Raw genomic sequence first — 24,602 nt, 5'->3', positions numbered from 1 at the left:
GAAGAGATTCTCATAAAAAGAGTGCAACTTTGAGAAATAGGCTTCGCATGACATTGCAAAGCACAGCCCACCATGTTACTTGAAGCAGGGCCCTGATTCTGCAATGAGCTCCATTGCAAGATTGAGGCCTAAGAGTGGAATCCAGAAACGGACTTAGGCACAGAAACAACACCGCGATCCACAATGCCAGAATTAGGTGCCTCGGGCTCCCTATACAATGAATGGGGAGAGATAGGCACCTTAGATTGCGATCCACAAAGCCTGCATGCTAGGTGGAGAGCCACCTAAACTAACTTGTGGAAGATGCCAGCAGGGGTGTGTGTAAACCCTGGCCCTCTATTGGAAATAAGCACCTGAGTCTGGGCTGCATGGAGGCACCTAGCTTTGCTTGTGATCCACGAACTGGGGGAAGATAAGCGCACCCAATCAAGGTACTTGGCTGCCTAGTTGCATGCGAGACCCAAAACAAAGCATCCAGAGAGGGAAGAAAGTTGGGTTGCCAGGTGTCCAGTTTTTGACCGGAATGCCTGGTCGAAAAGGGACTCTGGTGGCTCCAGTTGGCACTGCTGACCAAGCTGTTAAAAGTCCAGTCGGTGGCACAGTGGGGGCCCCGGGCTAAGGCAGGCCCCTTGCCTGTCCTGGCTCTGTGCAGTTCCTGGAAGTGGCCACCAGGGCTCTGTGGCCCTTAGGCGCCTGGGTGGCCAGGGAGGCTCTGTGCACTGCCCCCACCTCCAGCGCTGGCTCCACAGCTCCCATTGGCCAGGAACTGTGACCAATGGGAGCTGCAGGCAGCTGCAGCGGGCACGAGGGCAGTATGCAGAGCCTTCCTGGCCGCCCATGTACCTGGGAGCCGCAGGGACCTGGTGGCTGCTTCTGGGAGCTGCCTGAGGTAAGTGCTGCCCAGAACCCGCACCCTGAACCCCATCCCATGCCCCAATCCCTTACCCCAGCCCTGAGCCCCCTCCTGCACCCAAACTCCCTCCCAGAGCTTGTATCTCCCTGCACCTCGAACTCCCTCCCACATGCCAACCCCCTGCCCCAGCCTGGAGTCCTCTCGTGCACCCCAAACCCCTCATCCCTGGTCCCATCCTAGAGCCCACACCCCCAGCTGGGCCTGCACCTCCAACCCCCTGCCCAAACCCCTCATTTACTGATTTTCTCTACTCTCTTTCAAATATAGTAATCTTAGGTATTTCTTGTAAATATAGCAGAAAAATGTTCAGACAGAAGTGCATTCAGTTAACATGTCCCTTTAAGATTCTTATATTATATAATCAATAAACAAATTACACTTAATATACCAGTGTTTGGAATAGAATTGTTTGCGGCCTTATCCTGCAAACCTTTACTCATCCTTACATGAAATAATAATCCCATTGATACCAACAGAATTACTTGCATGAGGACTACTTATGTGAGTAAGGGTTTGCACGATTGGGCCCTTGGTTTTCTGAGCTAGATATGTTTGTAAATCACCAGTTAGGCAGTGTAAAGGTGCCTGGCCGGGGCTCGACCCTCCCTGAGGAGGAGGGGAGCCACACTGGCCTCACTACACGCTGTCTGAGTCTGCCCCCTCTTGTCAGGGCTAGGCGACGCTGCACAGTCGCTTGGAACTCCGGCCTTCTGCTACAGGGCGGAGTAAACAGAAAGTCAGCCCAGGGTCTCAGGCCCTCAGTCCTGGGGCTGAGGGCCTCCTCGCCCGAGGCTCAGGCCGCTCGAGCCCCTTGATGCAGGACCAAGCAGTGGCACAGTTTAAAGGGGCCCAGCCCTTGGGTCGGGCAGGGCACCAAACACACAGTTAGAGAGGCTCAGGCCCTCTTGGCTCAGGGCTGAGCACGCAACAGTTCAGGCTGCTCAGGTCCTTTGGTGCAGGATCGAGCAGTGGCACAGTTTAAAGGGGCCCAGCCCTCGGGTCAGGCAGGGCACCAAACGCACAGTTAGAGAGGCTCAGGCCCTCTTGGCGCAGGGCTGAGCAATAATACAAGTCAGGGAGCTCAGGCCCTCTGATGCAGGGCTGAGCAGCGGTACAGTTGAAAGGGGCCCAGCCCTTGGTTCAGGCGGGGCACCAAACACAGACTAATCTGAGTGGCCTCCTCAGGCCAGGGGGAGGGGGAGTCTGCCACCCTTCAGAGGGTGGCAGGGGGAACGCAGGCCCTCCCACTCCATTGCGTTCCAGCCCGGGGCTCTAGCGGCAGCCAAGACTCGCTGCTGTCAGTGGGGATCCTGGCCGCAACACACTGACATGGGTTCCACTACACTTGCAGCCTGACTGGGGTCGGCTGCCCCCGGGCCACTTCCAATCTCCCCCTCTGGGCCTACCTGATCGGTGGCGTCAGCCCCTGGGAAGTCCAGTAGCATGGGCCCCTCCCGGATGGGGCTGGGTGGTAGATCCGGCAGTACCTCTGGGAAGTCCGGCCAGGCCTGCTCCAGGGGTTCCTCAGGGTAACAGCAGGGACGGGGCAGCTCCGGCAGTCCCTCCTCGTAGTGGGCACGGGGAAGCTCCGGCCAGTCCGGGCAACTACCCTGGGCCTCAGCAGCCTCCTCGTAGTGGGCGCGGGGAAGCTTCGGCCAGTCTGGGTAACTACCCTGGGCCTCAGCAGCCTCCCAGTCACAAGCACCCTCTGGCAGGTCTGCTCCCAACAGTGGCTGGGCCTCAACTGAGTGCCGCCGGTTGGCTTTTATACTTCTGGGTCGCCTCCTGACCCTCTGAGGGACGAGTCCAGTGCCCTGTGGCCCCGCCCCTTCCAGCATCTGACGGGGCTCGACCCTCCCTGAGGAGGAGGGGAGCCACACCGCCTTGTTACAGGCAGATTTAGTCATAATTAGTTCTTGATGAATCCATTGCATTTAGGGAATGTCTTAGGTGAAAGATTTTTCAAACTGAAAATGATTGGATAAACAGAGATATGGCCAAATTATTTAAGTGCTAGGACAGTTTTCCCCATCTCTTCTTTAGGATGGACAGAGTTTTTTGTCCATTTTCTTGGGCAAAGGAGAAGCACATTTAAAGTTTACTGATGGTGGGGAGGTTGGTTGGTTTGGTTTTTTGAAAAAGAGCTGGAGGGTAATTTTCAAAGGTACAAAAGGCAGCTAGGTGTCCAACTCCCCTTAAAAGTTCAATAAGAATTGAGTGCCCATTTGTGTTCTTGAAAACCTTCACCCCGATCCACCCATGTTCCTGAAAATGCTGGGGTATCCACTCTTGTATTTTTTTCATGTGTTCTGTCTAACCTAGCCAAGTGATGATTCCTTATGTTACCCCAGTGGTTATACTAAATAACCAGCATGTTGCTCAGTCCCTTCATTTGCAGGTAAAGGTGGTTTGAGGATCATGTGCAATTCAGCTACAGAAGTGTATGGTCTAATCCTGAGCATCTGCTTTTCCAGGTGACTTCAGTAGTAGTTATAGGTGCTTGACACCTCTCAGAATCAGGTCTGCTGTGAGGATCCCTGTTTCTGGGAGGTTTGCAGACATTGCAGCACTTACAGATTTGGGCTCTGACCTCACTGTGTTTGAAATCATGCTGGAACTTACTGTTGCTAATAACATGGTTCTAGCGTGATTTCCCTAACTGGTTTGGATAGGAAGCTGTTCTTGAGAACAATGTTAGCAAAACTTCATCTTGACTAGGGGTGGATTGAGTTGGTACAGTCTACTCCAGGTGGTCCTTCAGTTTCTGCTAAACTGAAGCCGTCATTGAAAACAATTAAGTCGGCTGTGAAGATAACCCTCTTAGGGTACGTCTACACTACAGGATAAATTCGAATTAGCTAAAACCGATTTTATAAAACAGATATTATAAAGTTGATTGTGCGCGTCCACACTAGGTACATTAATTCGGTGGTATGCGTCCGTGGTCCGAGGCTAGCGTCGATTTCTGGAGCGGTGCATTGTGGGTAGCTACTGTAAAAGAATGAGGCCAATAACATCGATTTGCGTCCACACTAACCCTAAATCGATATAGTAATATCGATTTTAGTGTTACTCCTCTCGTTTTGTAGGAGTACAGAAATCGATTTAAAGAGCCCTTTAAATCGATATAAAGAGCAGTGTAGTGTGGACGGGTGCAGCGTTAAATCGATTTAACGCTGTTAAAATCGGTTTAACAGCGTAGTGTGGACCAGGCCTTAATGAGAGCTGGTGTGGTGCTGCCTGCCTAGAGCATTGTTGGGATGTTGCAGGTCCTATTACAAAGATTTCCCTTGCTCTAATGATCTCTGGATTGCATGACTCAGAGAAAAAGGGTGAGTTTAAATGCCTGGGCAGGGTTAATTGGACTGCAAAGAAAATTAGGATTCTCTGTTTTAAGAGCACTCCTTTGTGCATGACAAAGATAAGGAAGCTATGCGTAAGATATTTGAATGATCTGGGAACACCTGAAGGGACGCAACCAATCTAAACCCCATGCTGCTGACTGAAAAATGTTTTTTTTTTTGTTACAAGCAACACTGAAGATTTACAGGAAAAAAGCTTCCCCCTAGTTTCTTTACATTGTGCATCTGACAACACTTTGTATACAGTCAGTTTCACTGCTTCCCCTTTAAGACAGTTATTCAAGCCATTCCCCCATTTGTGAGAGTCTTGGGAGAGAAAATCACTTTTAAAAACAGGAAAATGTGGTTGTAGAGAAACACCACATGGCAGGAAGACTCATCAGTGTTTGAAACTGACTGAATTTCAAGTTCACTGTGTTCCTTCAAGAGAACAAACATGTTTGTCTATTTCTATTATAAATATGTTTTCAGACATAAGTTTCAAAGAATTTTTGTTAAGTAGGAATATTGCATGTTGAGCCCTAGGTGACCCCTCTGCACTGAATTCTAAGCCCAGATGCAAAAAAAATTCTGAGGGGCTCTTTTCCCTTGTATTATATCCATTGTTGCCTTTGTCCCATGAACTTTGCTAAGTAAATGATCTGTGCCTGTCAAAGCTGCGTCAAGCACCTGTCCACATTGCCTCATAAGACCTCTGAGCTAATCCTGCTTCTTAGCAACAGAAAATCACAAAGAACAAGAATCCTAGAGGCTTCAAAGTCCTCTATTGCCATCTTCATCCCCAAAGATTTTAGACATTATCTTTACACTGCAGTTGAGAACAGGCCTCCCAGCTAGGGTTGCCAACTTTCTGGACTGCAGAAAACTGAACACCCCTGCTCCACCCCTTCCCCATCCCTTCTCTTAGGCCCTGCCGCTGCTCACTCCATCCCCCTTCCCACTGTTGCTTGCTCTCCCCCACTCCCGCTCATTTTCACTGGGCTGGGCAGGGGGTTGGGGTGTGGAAGGGGGTTGAGGGCTCCAGGGTGGGTCCAAAAATGAGGAGTTTGGCATGTGGGAGGGGGCTCCAGGCTGGGGCAGTGGGATAGAGTGTGGGAGAGGGTACGGACTCTGGGCTGGGGGTTTGGGTTCTGGAGTGGGGCCAGAAATGAGGGGTTCAGGGTGCAGGATAGGCTCTGGGCTCAGGCAGGGGGTTGGCAGATGGGGAGGTGAGAGCTCCAGCTTGGGGTGCAGGCTCTTGTGTGGGGTTGTAGCTGAGGGGTTTGAAATGCAGGAGGGGGGAGCTCTGGGAGGGAGTTTGGGTGCAGGAGGGGGCTCCGGGCTGGGGAAAGGAGTTGGGGGCATGGGACGAGGTTCAGGGTGCGGGCTCTGGGTGGCGCTTACCTCAGGCGGCTCCCGGAAATGGCCAGCATTTCTCTCCATCTCCTTGGCGGAGGCGTGGCCAGGCGGTTCTTTGTGCTGCCCCCATCTGCAGACACTGACCATTGGTTCCTGGCCAATGGGAGCTACAGAGCTGGCACTTGGAGCGGTGAACGGACTGGGAGCCCCCATGGCCGCACCTCTGCCTAGGAGCCGGAGGGACATGCTGGCTGCTTCCAGGAGCCATGCAGAGCCTGCCTTAGACCCGCTGACCAGAGCTGCCAGGTCAAAACTGGATGTCTGGCAACCCTACTTCCATCCTGTCCAGGTAGATAGGCCTGTGCTAGTGGGGCCTGAGCTAGTACACTAAAAATAGCAATATCTAAATACCTTGTCAGTAGGTGAGAACAAGGTTCTTGGATCTGATGCCATTAGGAAAAAAGGAAAAGGTGTTTCCCATAAATCAGTTACTTCATATATATCTTACAATATACAGAGGATTGATATATCCTGACATACACACATAGGTCAGACCTGAAGAACAGCTCTGTTAGCTTGAAAGCTTGTCTCTTTCACCAACAGAAATTGGTCCCATAAAAGATATTACTTTATCTCATCCACACACACAATGCTCTACAGAAAGAGGGGTAATGGAAGCACTGACAGACATTTAATTAATACATTGCAAATCACAGTACTAATACATATAATAATTACCTTTTGATTTCAGAGAGGTAGCTGCTGCCTCTTTGGGGACACATTTATTCCGTCAGGGCCACGTCCTGGTTCTGTTAAAGTCAAGGACAAAATGGCTGTTGACTTCAATGGGAACAGCATTTGGTCCTCTAAGTATGAGATAATTCTTTTTGATACACCTTCTCTGCAGGGCTGGCCTTAGGAAAAGTGGCACCCTGCATGAACTTGTATTTTGGTGTCCCTGGCCCCCCATGGGCTCCCTGGCTCCCCACCCCCCCCTTGAACCCTTAACCCTTGCGCCCCTAACACCTGCATACACCCTGCAGACATGAGGGGAAACTTTCCCCCTTTGAAGCTGCTGCTCTGTGCACACTTGGGGGAAGGGGAAGCGAGGAGCGAAGTCAGGGCTCCCCTCCTCCAGGTCACTTTGCCCTTCACTTATGCAGCCCAGGTGGGGAGAGAGCAGCAGCTCCTGATGCTCATCTCACAGCACAGACCAGGTGGGGAAAGTGACCTGGATGCCCGGAGCGCTTGGTGTTGCTCCTTGCTCCCCCACTCCCACAGCCCCTTGGAGAGCATGGAGGAACATTGGGGACCAGGCCAACGGTTATGTGAACTGACACAGCACTGAACACACTGGATTTTTGTTGGGGGCAGGGTTCATCTACACCAGAGGTTCTCAAACTTTTTTTTTGTTGACAGACTCCTTTTCAAATGCAATGTTAATCACAGACCCCCAACTGAGAAACTGATGGACAAAGGTACGTGTCTATAAACATGTACTGTGTGTCTACACTGCAGAGTTATCAACAAAAGTTGTCTTTCACAGGTACTTTAAAAAGGCCCTGTGTGAAAGACAAAAGTTTTGCCGACACAAGTGGCAGTGTGAACGTGGCTTTGTCAGCAGGCGTGCTCTCCTGCCGATGATGCTAATGCTGCTTGCGGGGCTGGAAGTATTTTGTCGGCAAAAGTGACGAGGCAACAAAGTACCAACAAAGAGCATTTACACACGCTGACTTTTTGCAACAAGGCTGCATGGCGTCAACAAGTCCTTAGTAATGCTTTAAGAAAAAGAGCAGAGTATTTACAGGTGTCAGTGAGATGGGTGTGCCTGTTTCTTACTGCAGAGTCTATCTATTGTTGGTGTGATTGTTGGCATATTGAGGACCATTGCAATCTCTCAGGACCCCCGTTTGAGAACCACTGGCCTACACTGATAGCTAACGCATGTTCAAAGTCAAGTCGGTTTACACGGTTGTCATCCCTGTGTTTCTGAAAAGGGAAAGGGTGATTTTGTTCTAAAATTTAGCTTTGTCTTGAGTCTAAAAGTGGTTGAGACATCTTAAAGTCCAAGGGTGCTGTGATGATCTCAGCATAGCTGGATACCAGAGAGAGAGGGAGATCTTCACCGGCCTCCAGCCCTTCACACTGTGTAAGAGGGCTGGTGTGGGCCAAGGAGCCCTGCATGCCCTGTGTCCAGTCTGGAGAGGCTTCCTCCAGTGCAGGTATTGCAGCTACCTCTGGAGGACTCTCTTACAAGCCCTGGCATAGGATATGTGCCTTTGCAGGAGGGATGACTAGGGGTGGGTCCACAACACTAAGCACTGTGGAGTTTCTGGGCATTACTGACACTTGTAAGGCAGCTGGGGGAGGCTGCCAAATAACATATGCATGGACCCAGGGCTTTCTAAATTATGCCAGTCGCCTTGCCAGCCCCTGGAGCAGATGAGGATTGGGAGGGTATAAAGGTGGTTTAGAGCTCCCATAGTCCCCCTCCCCTGGGCTGTGAATCTCACTCGTAGTGGTTTAGGAGTCTGCCGCTCTACCATTTTTTCCATTGGGAGCAGACTTCTCTTCTCTGGTTCTCCAAGGAGAGAGACCTCCATCCAAACAGAGGCAACAAAGCTTGGCATTCCCAATATTCCTAAGGTAAAATAAAAAGAGGAAAAACACTTAAAACCCCAGTAACCTTTTTGAGGCCTAACGAAGCAAAAGGGCACAAATCCAGTGGCATCCCCTCTTCTGGCCACCTTGAAAGGGGAGCCCCAATCGAAAATGGGTCTCAGTGTGCTACAGCATTCCTATCCAATGCAAAGATGCTCATTTACCTGGTACTTCTGGCTGGAGCTCAAGTGCTTCAGTTAGTGCAAAAGTAGAAAAAGAGTGGATTATTTAGGGCAAGAGAAGAGAGAGCAGGAAATACAATACATGAAATAAGCTGTCACATCACTTCAAAACACTCCTATTATATGATACTGTGTTTAGTTAAGTATCAGAGGGGTAGCCGTGTTAGTCTGGATCTGTAAAAGCAGCAAAGAATCCTGTGGCACCTTATAGACTAACAGACGTTTTGGAGCATGAGCTTTCGTGGGTGAATACCCACTTCTTCAGATGCACTGAAGAAGTGGGTATTCACCCACGAAAGCTCATGCTCCAAAACGTCTGTTAGTCTATAAGGTGCCACAGGATTCTTTGCTGTGTTTAGTTAGTATCATTTTGAGGGTCTAATATGAATCTCCTCTCTTGGTTAGTTAATACCAAACAATTAAAATTAGATGTTTATTTAAAAACCCTCCAGTACTAAGTAATGAAAAAGTTCCAGTCATTTGGTATGTGAGAGGAGTTCCATTAAAAGTGGGTCAATGAGAACAAACTGAGGGAAAAAAGGCTGCTCTAATGAAACTGGGCTTTGAAATCCCAGGAGGAGGAGACTGTTCCACCACCCCCTGCAACTTGTAGTCTTTTCCAGACACTCTGCTCCGGGTTTTGTGATCTTTTTGGCTCATGTTTGACGTGGCTGCCCCTCACTGAAACCCCTGTGCCAGGTTGCAATGCCTGGAGCAGGGAGCCAAGCCCAGCCCCGCGGGACAGGAGTCACTGCTGCAAGGTAGATGTGGGCCAGATTCACCTTCCATCTCCCCCCCAGGGCACCAGGTTTGCCTAGCCCAGGGCCCAGTGATGGGTTAGTACAGCCCTGGACATGGCAACCTATCTAGCACCTTCTCACAACCCATTGGTGAGTCAGGACCCATTGTTTGGGAAACACTGTTTAAAATATTCTCTTTCCTATCCTCCTTTCCATACACATTCACTCACATGAGGCTGGTAGAAAATGGGGAATGGATATGTACTTCTCATGATGGGATCATCTATTTTAATAACTCCCCAGAGGCAAGAGCATGCCCGTATAGCATTGTCACAGCTGCCTAGGGGTTCATGGATTCTATACTTCTATTTTTATCCATTAGAATTTATCAGATAATTCTATATTTTCTATAGAATTTTTTTTAACCAAGCCTCGGAAGTTTTATATCATGGATCTAATTTTCTGTTAAATGTTATAGCTTGGTTTAAAATGATGCAGATAGGACTTCATTCTCTGATAAATACTATATGTGGTTTAAACTAACTTTTGTTGAAACCTGCTAGTTTAACATCTGTAAGTTCTATAGCATTTTTCCATAAGGACAAAATGTGCTGAAATTGCATGTGATATAATGGGTAAACTTAACTTTGGTGTCTGATCCTACAAATCTTTATTCACTTGAGGTTTCTGCTCACAGGAGTATTCACCTAGAATTACTCCATGGAGACTACCATGGAAGTTTGGGCCCTAAATTATTTTCAGGACTGACATGACACCTTTAAAACAAACAGATATTCATGCTGAGTGTGTCACATGGAATTTTAAATGTTGACTGTGTTCAATGAACAGCAAAGAGGTGTCTAAGAAATCAGAAACTCTAGGAGGACATCATAGAATATCAGGGTTGGGAGCGACCTCAGGAGGTCATCTAGTTCACCATCCTGCTCCAAGCAGGACCAATTCCCAACTAAATCATCCCAGCCAGGGCTTTGTCAAGCCTGACCTTAAAAAACTCTAAGGAAGGAGATTCCACCACCTCCCTAGGTAACCCATTCCAGTGCTTCACCACCCTCCTAATGAAAAAGTTTTTCCTACTATCCAACCTAAACCTCCCCCATTGCAACTTGAGACCATTACTCCTTGTTCTGTCATCAGGTACCACTGAGAACAGTCTAGATCCATCCTCTTTGGAACCCCCTTTCAGCAAGCTAACTTATTAAATTAGATTTAAAAAGTCAGGTATATGTTTAACATCAGAATTAAAATAAATGATGTTTAAATTCTTTGATGTTGCCCAGGTAAGCAATAGTACATCTGTATTTGTACATGAAGAGATCTATTACTGTGCAAGATCTATGTTGGTTTCTGTTAGACATGTCAGCTTATTTTAGTTAAACAGTTTCCAAGTGTACCATTGTAAATGAGTTCTATAATAGGTATGTTTCTTTTGACCTGAAGTGTAGTTCTACTCTGAAAGTGACTTTGTGGCATTGAGGAATTCTATGTTTATTATCACTCAATGACAGATCAGTGTGCTCTATTTACAAGTAAAAATTATATTTGTGTCTATGTCAAGCTTTGCCTGACTTTTGCAACAGTAATAAAGATTTGGCAGGACAAATTCTTCCCTGTTACACCTGTGAAACTTGATGGAAATCTAGCTTGCTATCTCATAGCTAGTTTGTCTCTATTGTACTAACAAATGTTGTACCTTGAGGGAACACCTGACAACCCCATGTTCATCCTTATAATATGATTGTGTGGTATCAAATGCAAAGTTTGTCATGTCAGGTGTCTTTGGAAGGCTTATGATGCACTAAGTGTTGTTATAGTAATTGATGTTACAGTAATGTTATTTTGTATGGAGAGATACCTTTTCATAGAGCTGGAAAGTCACTGAGTCTGGTCCCCTGCCTTCACTAGCAGGACCAAGTACTGTCCCTGACAGTTTGTTTGTTGTTGTTGTTGTTTGTTTGCCACAGATCCCTAAATGGCCCCCTCAAGGACTGAACTTACAACCCTGGGTTTAGCAGGCCAATGCTCAAACCACAGAGCTATCCCTCCCCCCTGTAGTAAGGTTATAGGTTATAATTTAATGTGTATATTTATGAGGGTGAAAATGTATCCTCATGGCTTAAAATAAGCCCAGGCAAAAACTCTCTAAGAGCAGAGGAGCAGTTCACACCTCATCAAGGTATGTATGGGACAAACCTAGCCCAGTCTCACAGGAACAAAGGATGCTGGCCCAGGCAGCAACAAAAGGATCTGTTTGACTCTCGAGTGAGTCACCCCCCCTGCCTTTGGTCAGTTTGGGTCTGTGATGAGGTAATGCTCACCTGACTATGGGGTGGAGGAGGCAAAGCCAAGAGGGAAGAAAGAACATGGTAAAAGACATGTTTGCCATGCTCTTCCTCTCTCTTCCACCTACATCTACAGACACCACACCAAGTGACTTAAGTGCTGATCATAGGGGAGAGCCTGGATGAAGAGCAACCAGCCAGCCTGTGGTGAGAAGCATCTAAGTTTGTAAGGGCACTGACAGTGTTAAGATCAGCTTAGAATGTGATTTGCTTTTATTTCATTTCACGAAATCTACTTGTTACGTTTTGACTTATAATCACTTAAAATCTATCTTTGTAGTTAATAAATCTGTTTGTTTGTTCTACCTGAAGCTGTGAGTGTCAGAGACTCCCCTTGGGATAACAAGTACATATCAATTTCTTTGTTAAATTGACAAACTCATATAAGCTTGCAGCGTCCAGCGGGGATAACTGGAGACTGCAAGACGGAGGTTCCTAGGCTTGTGTTTGGGACCAGAGATATTGGCTAGTGTCATTAGGTTGCACAATCCAAGGAGCAGCTTACATGCCAAAGGCTGTGCGTGAACATCCCAGGAGTGGGGGTTCTCACAGCAGAACAGGGTAAGGCTGGTTCCCAGAGTCAAGTGACCTAGCAGATCACTGGTCCAGATAACACCAGGGGGGAACGTCACAAGTGTAAAAAAAAACCAAAAAACCTATTTTGGTCAACATAGTAAGCACTTTGGCTCTGACTGCACACAGGGAGAAGATCTGCTTGATAGGAAGTGCTATTTCTCCAGAGTACATCTGCACTGGGAGATTTAAATACCTGCAGTTGGTCCTGATCAAAGCTGCCTCTTGGTTATATCAGAAATAGTTATATTAGTACAGTCAGTAGACTGGAAAAAGTGGTGTTTCATCCTTAGCAATGATCATATTTCTAAAGAATGCCCCAAGAGCCAAGAGATTAATCAGGCAGCAAACAATTAGAGTTGTCATTTTGTTCTCTATCAGGTGGAAATCCTCGACTGGAAGACAAAGCAACAGCTGTGCTTTCTGGATAAGGTAAATAATAATATTGTTAAAATGGCAGAGACAGTATTTAGAAGTTTTTAATTTTCTTTAAGTAAATGGAATGCTTGTGAAAGAAGATGGAAAGCCTTTACTCCTCCACTGGAGACAACAGCCTAGGCAGTGGCAGGGCAAACTTACCCACACCGCCTTACAAAATCCATCAACACTTTTCTGGAAAGACCAGAGGGCAGGGAGCACTTCCATCTTCATTCACATTCAATCTCTCAGCTGAGGGGGCCAACAAGGGTGGCAGTTAGTACCAGTTGTGACGTGACCCTGGAGAGATTTCACATAAGCCATCAAACTATCATCGTGTTGTAATAACTTTGGTCATTATTAACATGGATGGATTTGCAACATGAGTTAGAGATTAAATGCTCCCTTTTCCTATTATGAGTGGCTTGGGCTGTCCATACTAGACATAGAATTTTTTGGCTATGTTTCAGAAAGTTAAAGGAATGCTGTCAATTTGAAAAAATCACGTTTCCCCTTGCACATTTTTTGAACCTACTGATCATCTTCCAATACAAATGTCTTACATGAATAGTATCTTTTGTTGCCTAGGTGGAACGACATGCCACGATTGGTGATATCAGATTGATGTTCCATAAATCATGTAAGTATAAGATTTTCAAAGAAACATACTAAGGTTACAAATCACATCAGAATATCCAGTACATAATTATTTAAGATAAAATTATGTAGTTTGACGGAGCATGTGATATACACACATTAATGCAAGTAATCAGCAACTGAACACTAATGTAGCTGAGATTTAAAATAACTTTTCATTAGCTGTCATCTCCTAATTTCTTCAAATCTCTGCTTTGATCTGTAACTTTTTGATAATTTTTATAATAAATAATAAAACAAGAAGTCACAAATCTCCAACTGAAAGCTTCTCTCATTCGGTTACAGTCATTACAACAGTGGATAATCCAAAAGCAAATACTATGGATAATTTTATGTTTTCTAATTTGTCTTGCAGATCCCCAGTGGTATCCAGCAAGGCAGTCAATAAGACTTGACCCCAGTAAGTACCAGTAGGGTCTAGAGTAATAAAGCTATGAACACAGTGCTTGCACAGAGCGGTGCCACGTCCTGCCCTCTCTGCTGGTATTATCTGCTATAAGTGAGAGTTTTGCTGAACTAGTTAACATTATGAAGGACTTTACAAAAAGGAGCCCACCACAAGCTGAATTCTTTGAACATAGTTATTCAAATAAAATGTAGCACCCTTTTTTTCCCCTGCTATTAAGCATACAGTTATTTATACAATCTCTTTAAATGCTTATGCTCGTAAAGATGAACACATTTTTTTGAGATCAGTCCATGGGAAAATATGTGCTTGAGCAGCTTGTTTCCTTCCACAAGTATTTATGTTATCAGGCCCTATCCAGTGGCTTATACTGGGAAACTTGTCACTGGGTGACAGCTGAAACTATGGGGATTCCCCTAAATGCAGGAACTTGGGTGCCACTGCCCCTGGCCCAAAGCAGGCATGTGTCTGATAGGCCAAACCTCCGGAATGGAAAGATGTCAGTTAAACAAAAGAGTTGAATATAAATTGCATTTTACTGTGCAGAGAGGGAGAGATCCTGGTCTGCTCCATACCCCTTGCTTAGGACCAAAACCACGTGGAACCATCACATAGCCATTGGACTGAAGTGGAAGGCTACAAAGAGATCATGTAGGGGCACACTGCAACCTCTTGAATGCTGTGGCTTCTCTTCATGAAGAAGTTCATGGAGATGAGCAGGCAACAGTTCTGCAGAAAAGGACCTAGGGGTTACAGTGGACGAGAAGCTGGATATGAGTCAACAGTGTGTCCTTGCTGCCAAGAAGGCGAATAGCATTTTGGTCTGTATAAGTAGGAGCACTGCCAGCAGATCGAGGGACGTGATCATTCCCCTCTATTCGACATTGATGAGGCCTCATCTGGAGTACTGTGTCCAGTTTTGGGCCCCACACTACAAGAAGGATGCGGGAAAATTGGAAAGAGTCCATCGGAGGGCAAAAAAAATGATTAGGGGGCTGGAGCACATGACTTATGAGGAGAGTCTGAGGGAACTGGGATTATTTAGTCTGTGGAAGAGAAGAATGAGGCGGGATTTGATAGCTGCTTTCAACTACCTGAAAGGGGGTTCCGAAGAGGATGGATCTAGACTGTTCTCAGTGGTAGCAGATGACGGAACAAGGAGTAATGGTCTCAAATTGCAGTGGGGGAGGTTTAGGTTGGATATTAGGAAAAAACTTTTTCACTAGGAGGGTGGTGAAGCACTGGAATGGGTTACCGAGGGAGGTAGTGAAATCTTCTTCCTTAGAGGTTTTTAAGCTTGACAAAGCTCTGACTGAGATGATTTAGTTGGGGATTGGTCCTGCTTTGAGCAGGGGATTGGACTAGATGACCTCTTGAGGTCCCTTCCAACCTTGATATTCTATGAGGAATGAGAAGGGGGCTGGTTAGTGGGTCCATGATCTATATAAATTCTCTGTCCTTACAGAGAGAGCAGTGACACACCCCCATTAGCGTCTACCCATTTTCTGCAGCAGCAGTGGAATAACTACAGAGGCTACTGCAGAGCAGGGGATGAGGATTTAATTCATGGTGTGTTGGTTTCAGTGGTTTTCTGTGGGGAAACAGAAGCACTCTGAATTTGTTTTTATCAAATGGCACCCTCTTACCTAAGATGCTGGTAAAACGTGTCAGGTCAAAGGATCCCACAGATTGGTCTAAACAGACTAAAAGATTTCTTTAGGGTTAATATGTTACCAGAGTTTACTTTAATTTCTCTGTGATGTGTATAACTACTTCTTCTTCTCAGAAGGAAAATCCTTGAGAGATGAGGAAATCCTGCAGCATCTCCCAGTTGGCACAACCGCTACACTATATTTTAAAGATTTAGGGCCACAAATAGGATGGACTATGGTGAGCTATGCTGCAAGCCTGAGACATTTTAATTAATGTTTCTCCTTAATTAATTCTTGCATCGCTTTCTCTCTGCATTTATTTAGAATGTCCATGCGCTGCCTGGTCTGACAGCAGATATAGACAGTGGAGCTTCATTTTCAGTGACTCTAATCTTAAGAAGCATTTAACCAGAGATCCCAATAAAAGTACATCATGAAATCCTGGCAGTGCATCCCATGGACAAGCAGCAGTGATCGCCTTGCAACATGGTAGCCTGGCACTGTGGAACTAAGTGACTATGTAACTTCTGTTCCTTGAGCTGTCAGAGATCTTGTTGTCCTGGAGATCAATCCTGCAAAGACATATGAGTGACTTTACTCATGTCAGTCAATTTCATTGACTTTGATGGGTCTACTCATGCGAGTAAAGTTACTCACATGGATGTTTGCAGTTCAGGTCCTGGGACGCCAATGACAGCTGGTCATTTCAGTAGCAGCATGAATTCAGATTGATTTTGGTGAATAGTTTTGGCTGCATAAACACTGAAAACAAAAATTTTGAAACTCAGAAGTTTTGCTTTGAAACTCTCATAATGAACCATTTCAACTTTGTGTTTTGAATCAACATTTCATTTAGAAACCAAGTGTCACTTCAAATAGACATTCACAATGTTTCATTTGACCCAAACATTTGTTTTTCTTTTTGTCAAGAAAGACCATCACAGAAAATCAGTTTTGGTTTGAGACTACCCGAATATTTTTTGGTTCAGCCACCAAACTGAAAAATAATTATTCATTCAGGTCTAACATTAACAGAAATTGAAAACATCAAATGTTCTGCCCTCTTAATTCAAAGAAAAGTCCCATCATGGCAGCATTAACCTGTGGCATTGACTAGGTGATAAGAGAAAAGGTGGCTTTAAAATGATTTGGGCAACTGTCCCTGCACAAAGCCTTCTGCAACTCCACAATACAAATATTGTCCTTTAGTTTTAATTTAAATATCACAGCATGAAGGTAAAGTTAGACAGCAATTTGAAAACATATCATTTTTAGTTACAATACTTAATACAATCTTATTAATGACAAATAGTAAAGACAAATGTAATAAACCCTCCTATAATTTTAAATCACTTTTCATTGAATATAAATTCTCAGATCATCACGCTGGAGCCCATGTTAGAAAAAGACTTCTACCAAGTAATCCTAAATGCAGTAAGATGATCAGAACAAATAATTACAATATGAACAGGTTATAAGATCAAGATGCTTTCTTATCAATGTACAGTGAAATACCACAGCATATCAAAACATTATAATGTAAATCAAAGCATATAGTCTGCCATATGATTGTCCTCTGAACCATCTAGACCCTCCTCACCCTGCCCTTCATTCATCTTATTCAGACATAACCTAAGAAAAGCTTTAGCTTCAGCAAGTTTAAAGAAAAAATATCTTCCCACCTACGGTCAATTTCACCTTTACCAGGATGAGTGCTGATGCAATTACATCAGTTATAATGATGATAGCCATATCATGTTATCACTAATACCTCAACAACTTTTCTGGACATGAGTAGCTCTGAGTATATCAGAAAAAAGTGATGATTTTTGTTACATAAGTACAGCACATTTCCTTTATTTCTCCATAATTCAGACATGAACCTACTTTAATTAGTTATGGAAGCAAAAGTCATTATAAAAATTGAGGTCAAATTAAAGTGATGCTCATATGAAGTATTCCTATTTTAAACCAAATTCACTCATTAGAAACTAGTTTTTTGCCCTCCACCCTTTTTTCTGGAGAAATTCTTTCCCAGCATTCTTTTTAACCTACAGTAAAAAAGTAGTTTTATAGTATACCAAGATGATAAATAAAGGCTAACGTTATATAAATATAATTTGCATGCATATTTATCACAACTGTATGTGTTCCAATGTTAATTGAACATAACTTGTCACCTGAGCATGTAATTACTGAAGTTGTATGCAGTTACGGCAAATGCAAGTGCACATTATATGTATGCATTTCTAACAATCTCAGCCTATAATTCCAAATGTTGTTATGGTGCAAAAAAAAAAAAACAAAACAACCCCCCCCCCCCCAAATCCCACACCTCCATTCTGGGTTAGTGGAGGAATTTACTAATCACAAAAAGAAAACAAAGCACTGCCACTGATCTGCTCAGTCTAATTATTCTCTCTCTCTCTCTTTTTTGTTTTTTTGTTTGTTTTTTGGCAGGTATTTTTGACAGAATATGCAGGTCCATTGTTCATCTATTTTCTGTTTTATTTTCGCATGCCTTTTGTCTATGGCCTGGATGACAAGCTTACATCAAACCCACATCCAGTGGTTAAGTAAGTTCTGTTATGAGCCTCAAGCAATATTTTTGTAAACATCATATTTTTATTCCAAATTTCTTGCCACACTTGTTTCTGTAGCATTCCTAAATGCTTTTGTCTTGCTATTTCTAGCTTGGCATGTATCTGCCATTCTTTCCACTACATCAAAAGGTTGATTGAAACAATATTTGTTCATCGGTTCTCCCATGGGACTATGCCACTGAGGAGGAGTATTAAGGTAAATTGTGACAAAAATCTACCCACGGCCCTCAAGTAAATACAATCTGGCCACTCTCTGCACTGCTTCATTAGCACCGTGTTTTGGTGTGGCTTTTGTGGTAATGCACAGCAGCTCTGAATATGTAAAACTAATTCTTTTACAGGATCTCACAGTAACCTTCCCATTGTAACCTACATGCCACCCTGCCATTATAATTCCTGTCACAGTTTTTCCATTGCTCTTTCAAGATTTAATACCTTCAGTATTCATTCCGTTTTTAGCCCGCTAGCCCTCTTGAGTGTGAGGATTTCAGAAGCACTGTTATATTTTATGGGGGACAGTCTAGTAGTACAGTCTAGTAGTAGTAGTAGTACATAACTAGAGGTTTTCAAAATATTTTAAATCTGTTTTTTGGTAATAGAATCATTTCTCTCCTTGACAATTATAAATTTTCCTTTGCTTCTTGTGTAGCATGAAAGCACCATGGCTGTTCTATATTTCCTTCCTGTCATGAGCACAATCTAGCAACAACTCTGTTCTGGGAGCAGGGGTTCACCTGTGCTCCCTCTGTTGGCTGCCTGCCTGCACAGTGGTATGATAGACTGCATGGCTATGCAGTAACTACAGATTTTTAAAAAAATGAGGCAGCAGAATACTCTATTTTAAAACAAGGTTATGTAGAATCTGGAGGATAGCAGATTGTCATATCCTAACAACCTGGTTTTACGGTATTTAATATTTTGTATTTAGACTATTTCTTTGAAATACATCTGCATCTTAAGGGAGTAGTGGTCTCACCTGGGAATGAGACGGCTCTAGTTTCATTTTTATGCCCTACCAATAGTCTTATCTTTGTTATTACTCTATTGATCATCTGATTCCCTGCAGCTGATTAGCATTCGCTTTAGCTTTGTGCTTTCTAAGTAGGAAAAGGGTCCTAAATATTCAGCTAGTAGCATGAGCTGGGCACTGGTAATCTAGATCTATTTTCATTGCTTTCCGAAGCAGAGATGTGCACAGGTTTCTATCAGGCTAGCAGCTCACTTAGAAATGTCTACTCTGGACAAGTGGTAGCTATTTTACATTAATAACATTAGATGTTTGAAAGCAGGACAACTGTACCTTTAAAGTGAATTCATACTGTGCATTAAATCGTCACTAGTGTCTGATACCTCTATTGCACCACTCCAGTCCAAACAAAATACAGCTGCTAAAATTCTTATCTTTGCCAGTCATTCTGACTAGGGCCTTTGAATCACTTCCCCTTCTCCACCACATCATGTTCACGATTCTTGTCTTCAACATCAAGTTTATACATAACCATGTGTCTCTCTATTTAGCTGCACTTGGGCCTGATTCACCTCTCACTTGCTCTGGTGTAATCCTGTTGATTTTAATGGAGTTATTAGTGATGAGAAAATTCATATCAGGTTGACCCTTAATGAAATTTTTTCAAATCTATCAGCACACTAAAAATTAAAAAAAAAATGTTTCTGGTCAAATGAAACATTTATTTTTTTAAAAAGTTTAAATAAAATTTAAATTTCAAAATGAAAAGTCATTTTTAATTGAAACATTTTGAAAATGTCAAAATCCAACATTTCAAATCTTTAAAAATATATTTAAAAAAATATTTTTGATGAAACAATTTAGAAAGTTCAGCATGAATTTGCAACAAGTCTTGGTCAGCCCAAATCTGCATTTCTTGGTGAAAAACATTTCACAGGAACAGTTTTACCAACTCTAATCCCATTATCTTTACCAGCCTCAACACACTTTTTATTTTTTTTCCTCTCACAGGCAGATGTGCTTCTTCCATAACCCCACATGTGTGTAGAAAGTTCTTCCTGGGCTGTAAAGACAGTTCCCATTTAAATTGGGGGAAAGGGATGTAAACATACTAAGTGATCAAGTTGATGAAAGGTCCAGTGGCAAAGACCCTTCAAGGTATTTAGGTGTCTAACTTTCTTTGAGGATCTGCCTTATTACTTTCACTTTGTGGGAGGAGAAAGGAGTGGGTGTACAGATTTTCAAGGACATTTAATTATATGGAGAATCTGAGTCTCCAAGAAACCATTTGTGAGACAGCAGGAGCAAAGAAATGTCAAACACCCCCCCACACACACACTTCAAAAGGAAGCAATTTTAAACACCTTAGAACTTCCAAACAACTCTGTGTAACTTTCGCTAAAATTCCATCACTCCCCTCTCCTGGTGTGTATGATTTTTATATTAGGCCCAGCTTTTTTTTATTCCTAATTAAGAGACAAATTGTTACACTCCACTCTAAAAGGAAAGCTCAGCTCAGCTTTAACTTTGGAGCCAGAAACGTGGTTTAATAATATGTATTATGTATGTATATCTTTTTACTAGTCTGACTACACATTTTTCTCCAGCACTCAAATATAGGTGGTAGAAAAGGCCTCCTATTTTAGATACATCATTGTTCATATAGGGGCTGTTGTTCATTTGTCCCCGAGAAGTCAATCATCTTAATGTAATGAACAATCAAGTTCCTTGTGAGCATGACTTAGAGGGGATGGGATTGGACATTTCTGAGAGAGGATGGTTTCCATCCATTGTATTGGCTGGGAGACCCTTCACCTTTGTTTCACATACATGGCAGTAGAGTCATTTGAGCTCTTTCAATGCTTCCTTGTGCTCTCTGGGACATGGAGGATATGAGCAAATTATTTTTTTGAAGAAAGGATACAGATGTAATTAAAATGGAAACAGATATATCCCATCCGTGAAGGTTCTACTCATTCCTAGTAGGAATCAAGTAAAAACATTACACGGTATAAACAAGGCTCCTTTTGCTAACACTGCATATACTCTTGAAAGGTTGTGTTACTTTGTTAGGGCCTGTGACGGGACAGAGAAGCCTAGCATTGGTACCGCAGGAGTTAACCCTTCCTTGCTATCAGATGAATTCACGCCCCAGAATTCTGCTGGGCATGCTCCAAATGGAGAAGCCTGCAGACCAGCTCAGTCGGGGCTGACCACTGGAGGAGAAGGATGCAGGCTGCCAGCTCCTGAAGAGGGAGAGCCTGTGCACCAGGATACAGGAGTCAGCCAAGCCCAAGCAGCACCTGAGACCCCGACAGAGGACTTCACAGGGGAGGAACAGACTGGAGGAAGCCCTGCCGCAGATAAACTGGTACTCACGGTAGGAAGTGACCCAGGGGAACTCTAAAGACAAACGGTGTTAGAGCTGTATTGACGCTCAGTGTGTTGCGGGCGAATCCCCGCTGAGTGAGTGGCAAGGAGAGCTTGCCACTACCAGGGTCCTGAATCAGGGCTCGGTGGAGAGGGTGGGCTTGAATCCCCCTACCCCCTCACCCACGAACCATGAGGGATCCTAGAGACTCCGGCTGCTAGGCCGCGCTACCCCACTTGTGAGCGGGAGGTTGTATGGACTCCGGCCGCTAGGCTGTGCTACCCCACCCGTAAGAGGGGTTGTATAGACTCTGGTTGGTAGGCCGCACTACCCCGCTCATGTGAGGGGGCTGTATGGACTCTGACCGCTCGGCTGCGCTACCCCACTCATGGAGGAGGTGTTGCATGGACTCAGGTTGCTAGGCTGTGCTACCTCATCAGACAGAGGCAACAGGGGGAAGAAGGCTGAGAGGCCGTAACCGACCACCCACAAGGAGGCAGACGCAAGGACTGGAGAGTGGTGAGACGCTGACACCCCATCCCACCCCTGCCACAAAGGGGCGCTGCAGTGCCAGGCCTGCTACAACTGGTGGAGAATGCAGGCAGCAATCAGGGCCTGAAACAAGGATCCAGATGCTCAAAATGGACCCTGAGAAGCTTTTGAAATGGCTGCTGGAGAACCAACAGCAGCAGGCAGTGCAACAGCAGCAGCAGCAGCAGCAGCAAGCGCAGTTGCTCTAGCAGTTAGCAGCACAACAGTAGTTGCAAGTGGCACAGAAGCAAGAACAACAGCAACAGCTGATTCGGGAGCTGACGGCCCAACAACAGGCTAACCAGGAGTGACTATTTCAGCAGAAAGCAATGCTGATAGGACAGGCACCAAGCCTTCCTCTAGGCATGGCAGGGGGCAGTGCCAATGAAGGGCTTGGAGGACTACCAGTGTGCCTAACAAAGATGGGGCCAGGGGATGACCCTGAGGCCTTCCTGGTGAGTTTTGAGTGGATTGTAACTGCCATACAATGGCCCCCTGCACATTGGGCCACTATTCTAGCACCCTACCTGACAAGCCCAGCACAAGCTGCTTACCATAACCCCGATCCACAGGATGCCATCTTAGACCAAATGGGTGTCAGCCTCGAAACTTACCGCCAGCGACTCCGCAGAGAATGGTACACGCCAGGAGCCAGACCATAAGCCGTGGCCCAGCGAATCTGCGACCTCTGGAGGTGGCTGGAACCAGAACGATGGATGAGTGTTCAGGTAGCCGAGGCATTGGACCTAGAGCAGTTCCTGCAGACCCTACCAACTGGGGGGAAAGAGTGGGTGCAGAGACACCGCCCAAGACCCTTGCAGAGGTGATTTCCCGAATGGAGGATTACCTGGCAGCAGAGGGAGAACAGAATGCCAGTCCCAAAGGGTGGGGCTCGGGTGAATGGAACCTGAATCTGGCCTGGGAGGCCCGTAAGGTGGAGGGGAGAGGCCCCTGTCGGTACGCCCAGTCAGCAGGGACACACACGACCCACAGTGCTAAGGACCCACCCAGGACGGACCTCGTACAAAGCCAAGAAGACGCGGCAGGGAGGCAGAGCAGCCCCCGTCATACCCCAGCTGAAGAAGGGAAGCGGGACCAGTGTTATGAGTGCGAACAGATAGGGCACTTCCAGAGGGAGTGTCCATACATGGATTGTAATTATGGGCAGGTTTGGGCTGCGGGTCACCGTGCACAGACATGGGAGCTGGTGAAAATAGTTATACTGGTGAAAGTAGACGGGACGCAGAGGCGGCTCTAGGGATTTTGCCGCCCCAAGCACGGCAGGCAGGCTGCCTCTGGCGGTTTGCCTGTGGCGGGTCCGCTGGTCCTGTGGTTTCGGCGGACCTCCTGCAGGCACACCTGCGGGAGGTCCACCAAAGCCGCGGGACTAGCAGACCCTCCGCAGGCACGCCTGCAGGAGGCCCACCTCCGTGGGACCAGCGGACCCTCCACAGGCAAGCCGCGGAAGGCAGCCTGTCTGCCGCCCTGGCGGCGCCGGCAGAGCACCCCCCATGGCTTGCCGCCCCAAGCACGCGCTTGGTGTGCTGGGGCCTGGAGCCGCCCCGACAGGACGTCTACCTGGGCCTTGGTGGACTTGGGGTGTAGCCAGACAGTCATCCGGGCTGGGCTGGTAGAGCCCACTGGCACCACTGGGGCCTCCATCAGCCTGCAATGTATTCACGGGGATGTGAAGCCATACCCCACCATCTGGGTGCAGCTTGACGCTGCTCAACACTTAAGGCGGGTGTCTAGTCGGGGTGGCCCCGAAGTTGGCTTACCCAGTGACTGGCTGGGCTTCGCTGACCTCTTGCGAGAGTGGGGTACACATCCAGGGAGGAAAAGTGTGGGGCGGGCTAGAAGGCCTGGATTATTAGGCCAACCAGTGGCAGATGACCCCCAGGAGGAGACCTCAGGGAGTCCAGAGATAGAGAAAGGGAGCCAAACCTCTACTGAGGCCCCAACGGGAGAGGGCCATGGATGGCTGGATGTAGACGGCCACTTCCTGGAAGAACAACGAGGGGACACCACCCTCAGTCGAGCCTGGGAGCAGGCGACGGGACCTCCCAGGGAGGAAGACCTGCCCCAACACCGGCAGCAAGGACCCCAATTTTGAGATCCATCATGACTTACTCTATCGGGTGGTCCAGGAACCACAGACGAAAGAAGACCTGCACCAACTATTGGTCCCGCGGCGGTTCCAGCAGAACTTGCTCCACTTAGCTCACTCAGTACCGTGAGCTGGGCACCTGGGGAGGGAGAAAACGCTGCAACGGGTGGCCCAGAGAGTCTTCTGGCCGGGCATCCATAGGGAGGTGCGGGATTACTGCACCTCCTGCCCCGAATGCCAGAAGTCCGGCTCAAAAGGCATACCAAAAGCCCCTCTTGTGCCCTTACCAGTGATTGGGACACCCTTTGAGCAGATAGGCTTGGACTTGGTGGGACCTTTGGAGAGGAGTAGCTCTGGCTACAAGTACCTTCTGGTCATGGTTGACTATGCAACACGGTATCCAGAGGCAGTACCACTACGGACTGCCACGGCACCGGTCATTGCCAATGAGCTCTCGCAGATCTTTGCACAGGTCGACCTGCTGTGGGAGATACTAATGGACCAATGGACTAATGTAACTTCTAGACTAATGGCAGAGTTGTGCCATCTGCTGAATATGTGTGCACTCGAGACCTCAGTCTACCACCCTCAGACGGATCAGTTGGTAGAGAGATTTAATGGCATCTTACAAGCTATGCTAAGGAAGTTCGTGGATGACAATCCTTGGCACTGGGATAAATTGCTCCCAGCACTCCTCTTTGCTGTGCGAGAGGTTTCACAGGCTTCCACAGGGTTCTCCCCTTTTGAACTCCTCCAAGGGAG

The 24,602-nt window shown here is 46.1% G+C and overlaps 1 protein-coding gene across 1 annotated transcript in view; it reads left to right on the top strand.

Annotated features, from left to right (window-relative positions):
• LOC127054782 (very-long-chain enoyl-CoA reductase-like) overlaps window positions 1-24,602 on the top strand; it is a 41,054-nt gene that overhangs the window by 5,556 nt on the left and 10,896 nt on the right. The window contains exons 2-7 of the mRNA XM_050960984.1: window positions 12,511-12,561; window positions 13,135-13,186; window positions 13,559-13,603; window positions 15,396-15,499; window positions 17,722-17,837; window positions 17,955-18,060. Coding sequence (XP_050816941.1) covers window positions 12,511-12,561; window positions 13,135-13,186; window positions 13,559-13,603; window positions 15,396-15,499; window positions 17,722-17,837; window positions 17,955-18,060 — 474 coding nt within the window. The remainder of the gene's footprint in view (window positions 1-12,510; window positions 12,562-13,134; window positions 13,187-13,558; window positions 13,604-15,395; window positions 15,500-17,721; window positions 17,838-17,954; window positions 18,061-24,602) is intronic.

This window comes from Gopherus flavomarginatus, chromosome 7 (assembly GCF_025201925.1).
Source record: "Gopherus flavomarginatus isolate rGopFla2 chromosome 7, rGopFla2.mat.asm, whole genome shotgun sequence".
NCBI lineage: Eukaryota > Metazoa > Chordata > Testudines > Testudinidae > Gopherus > Gopherus flavomarginatus.
This window is presented reverse-complemented; position numbering and strand designations above follow the sequence as displayed.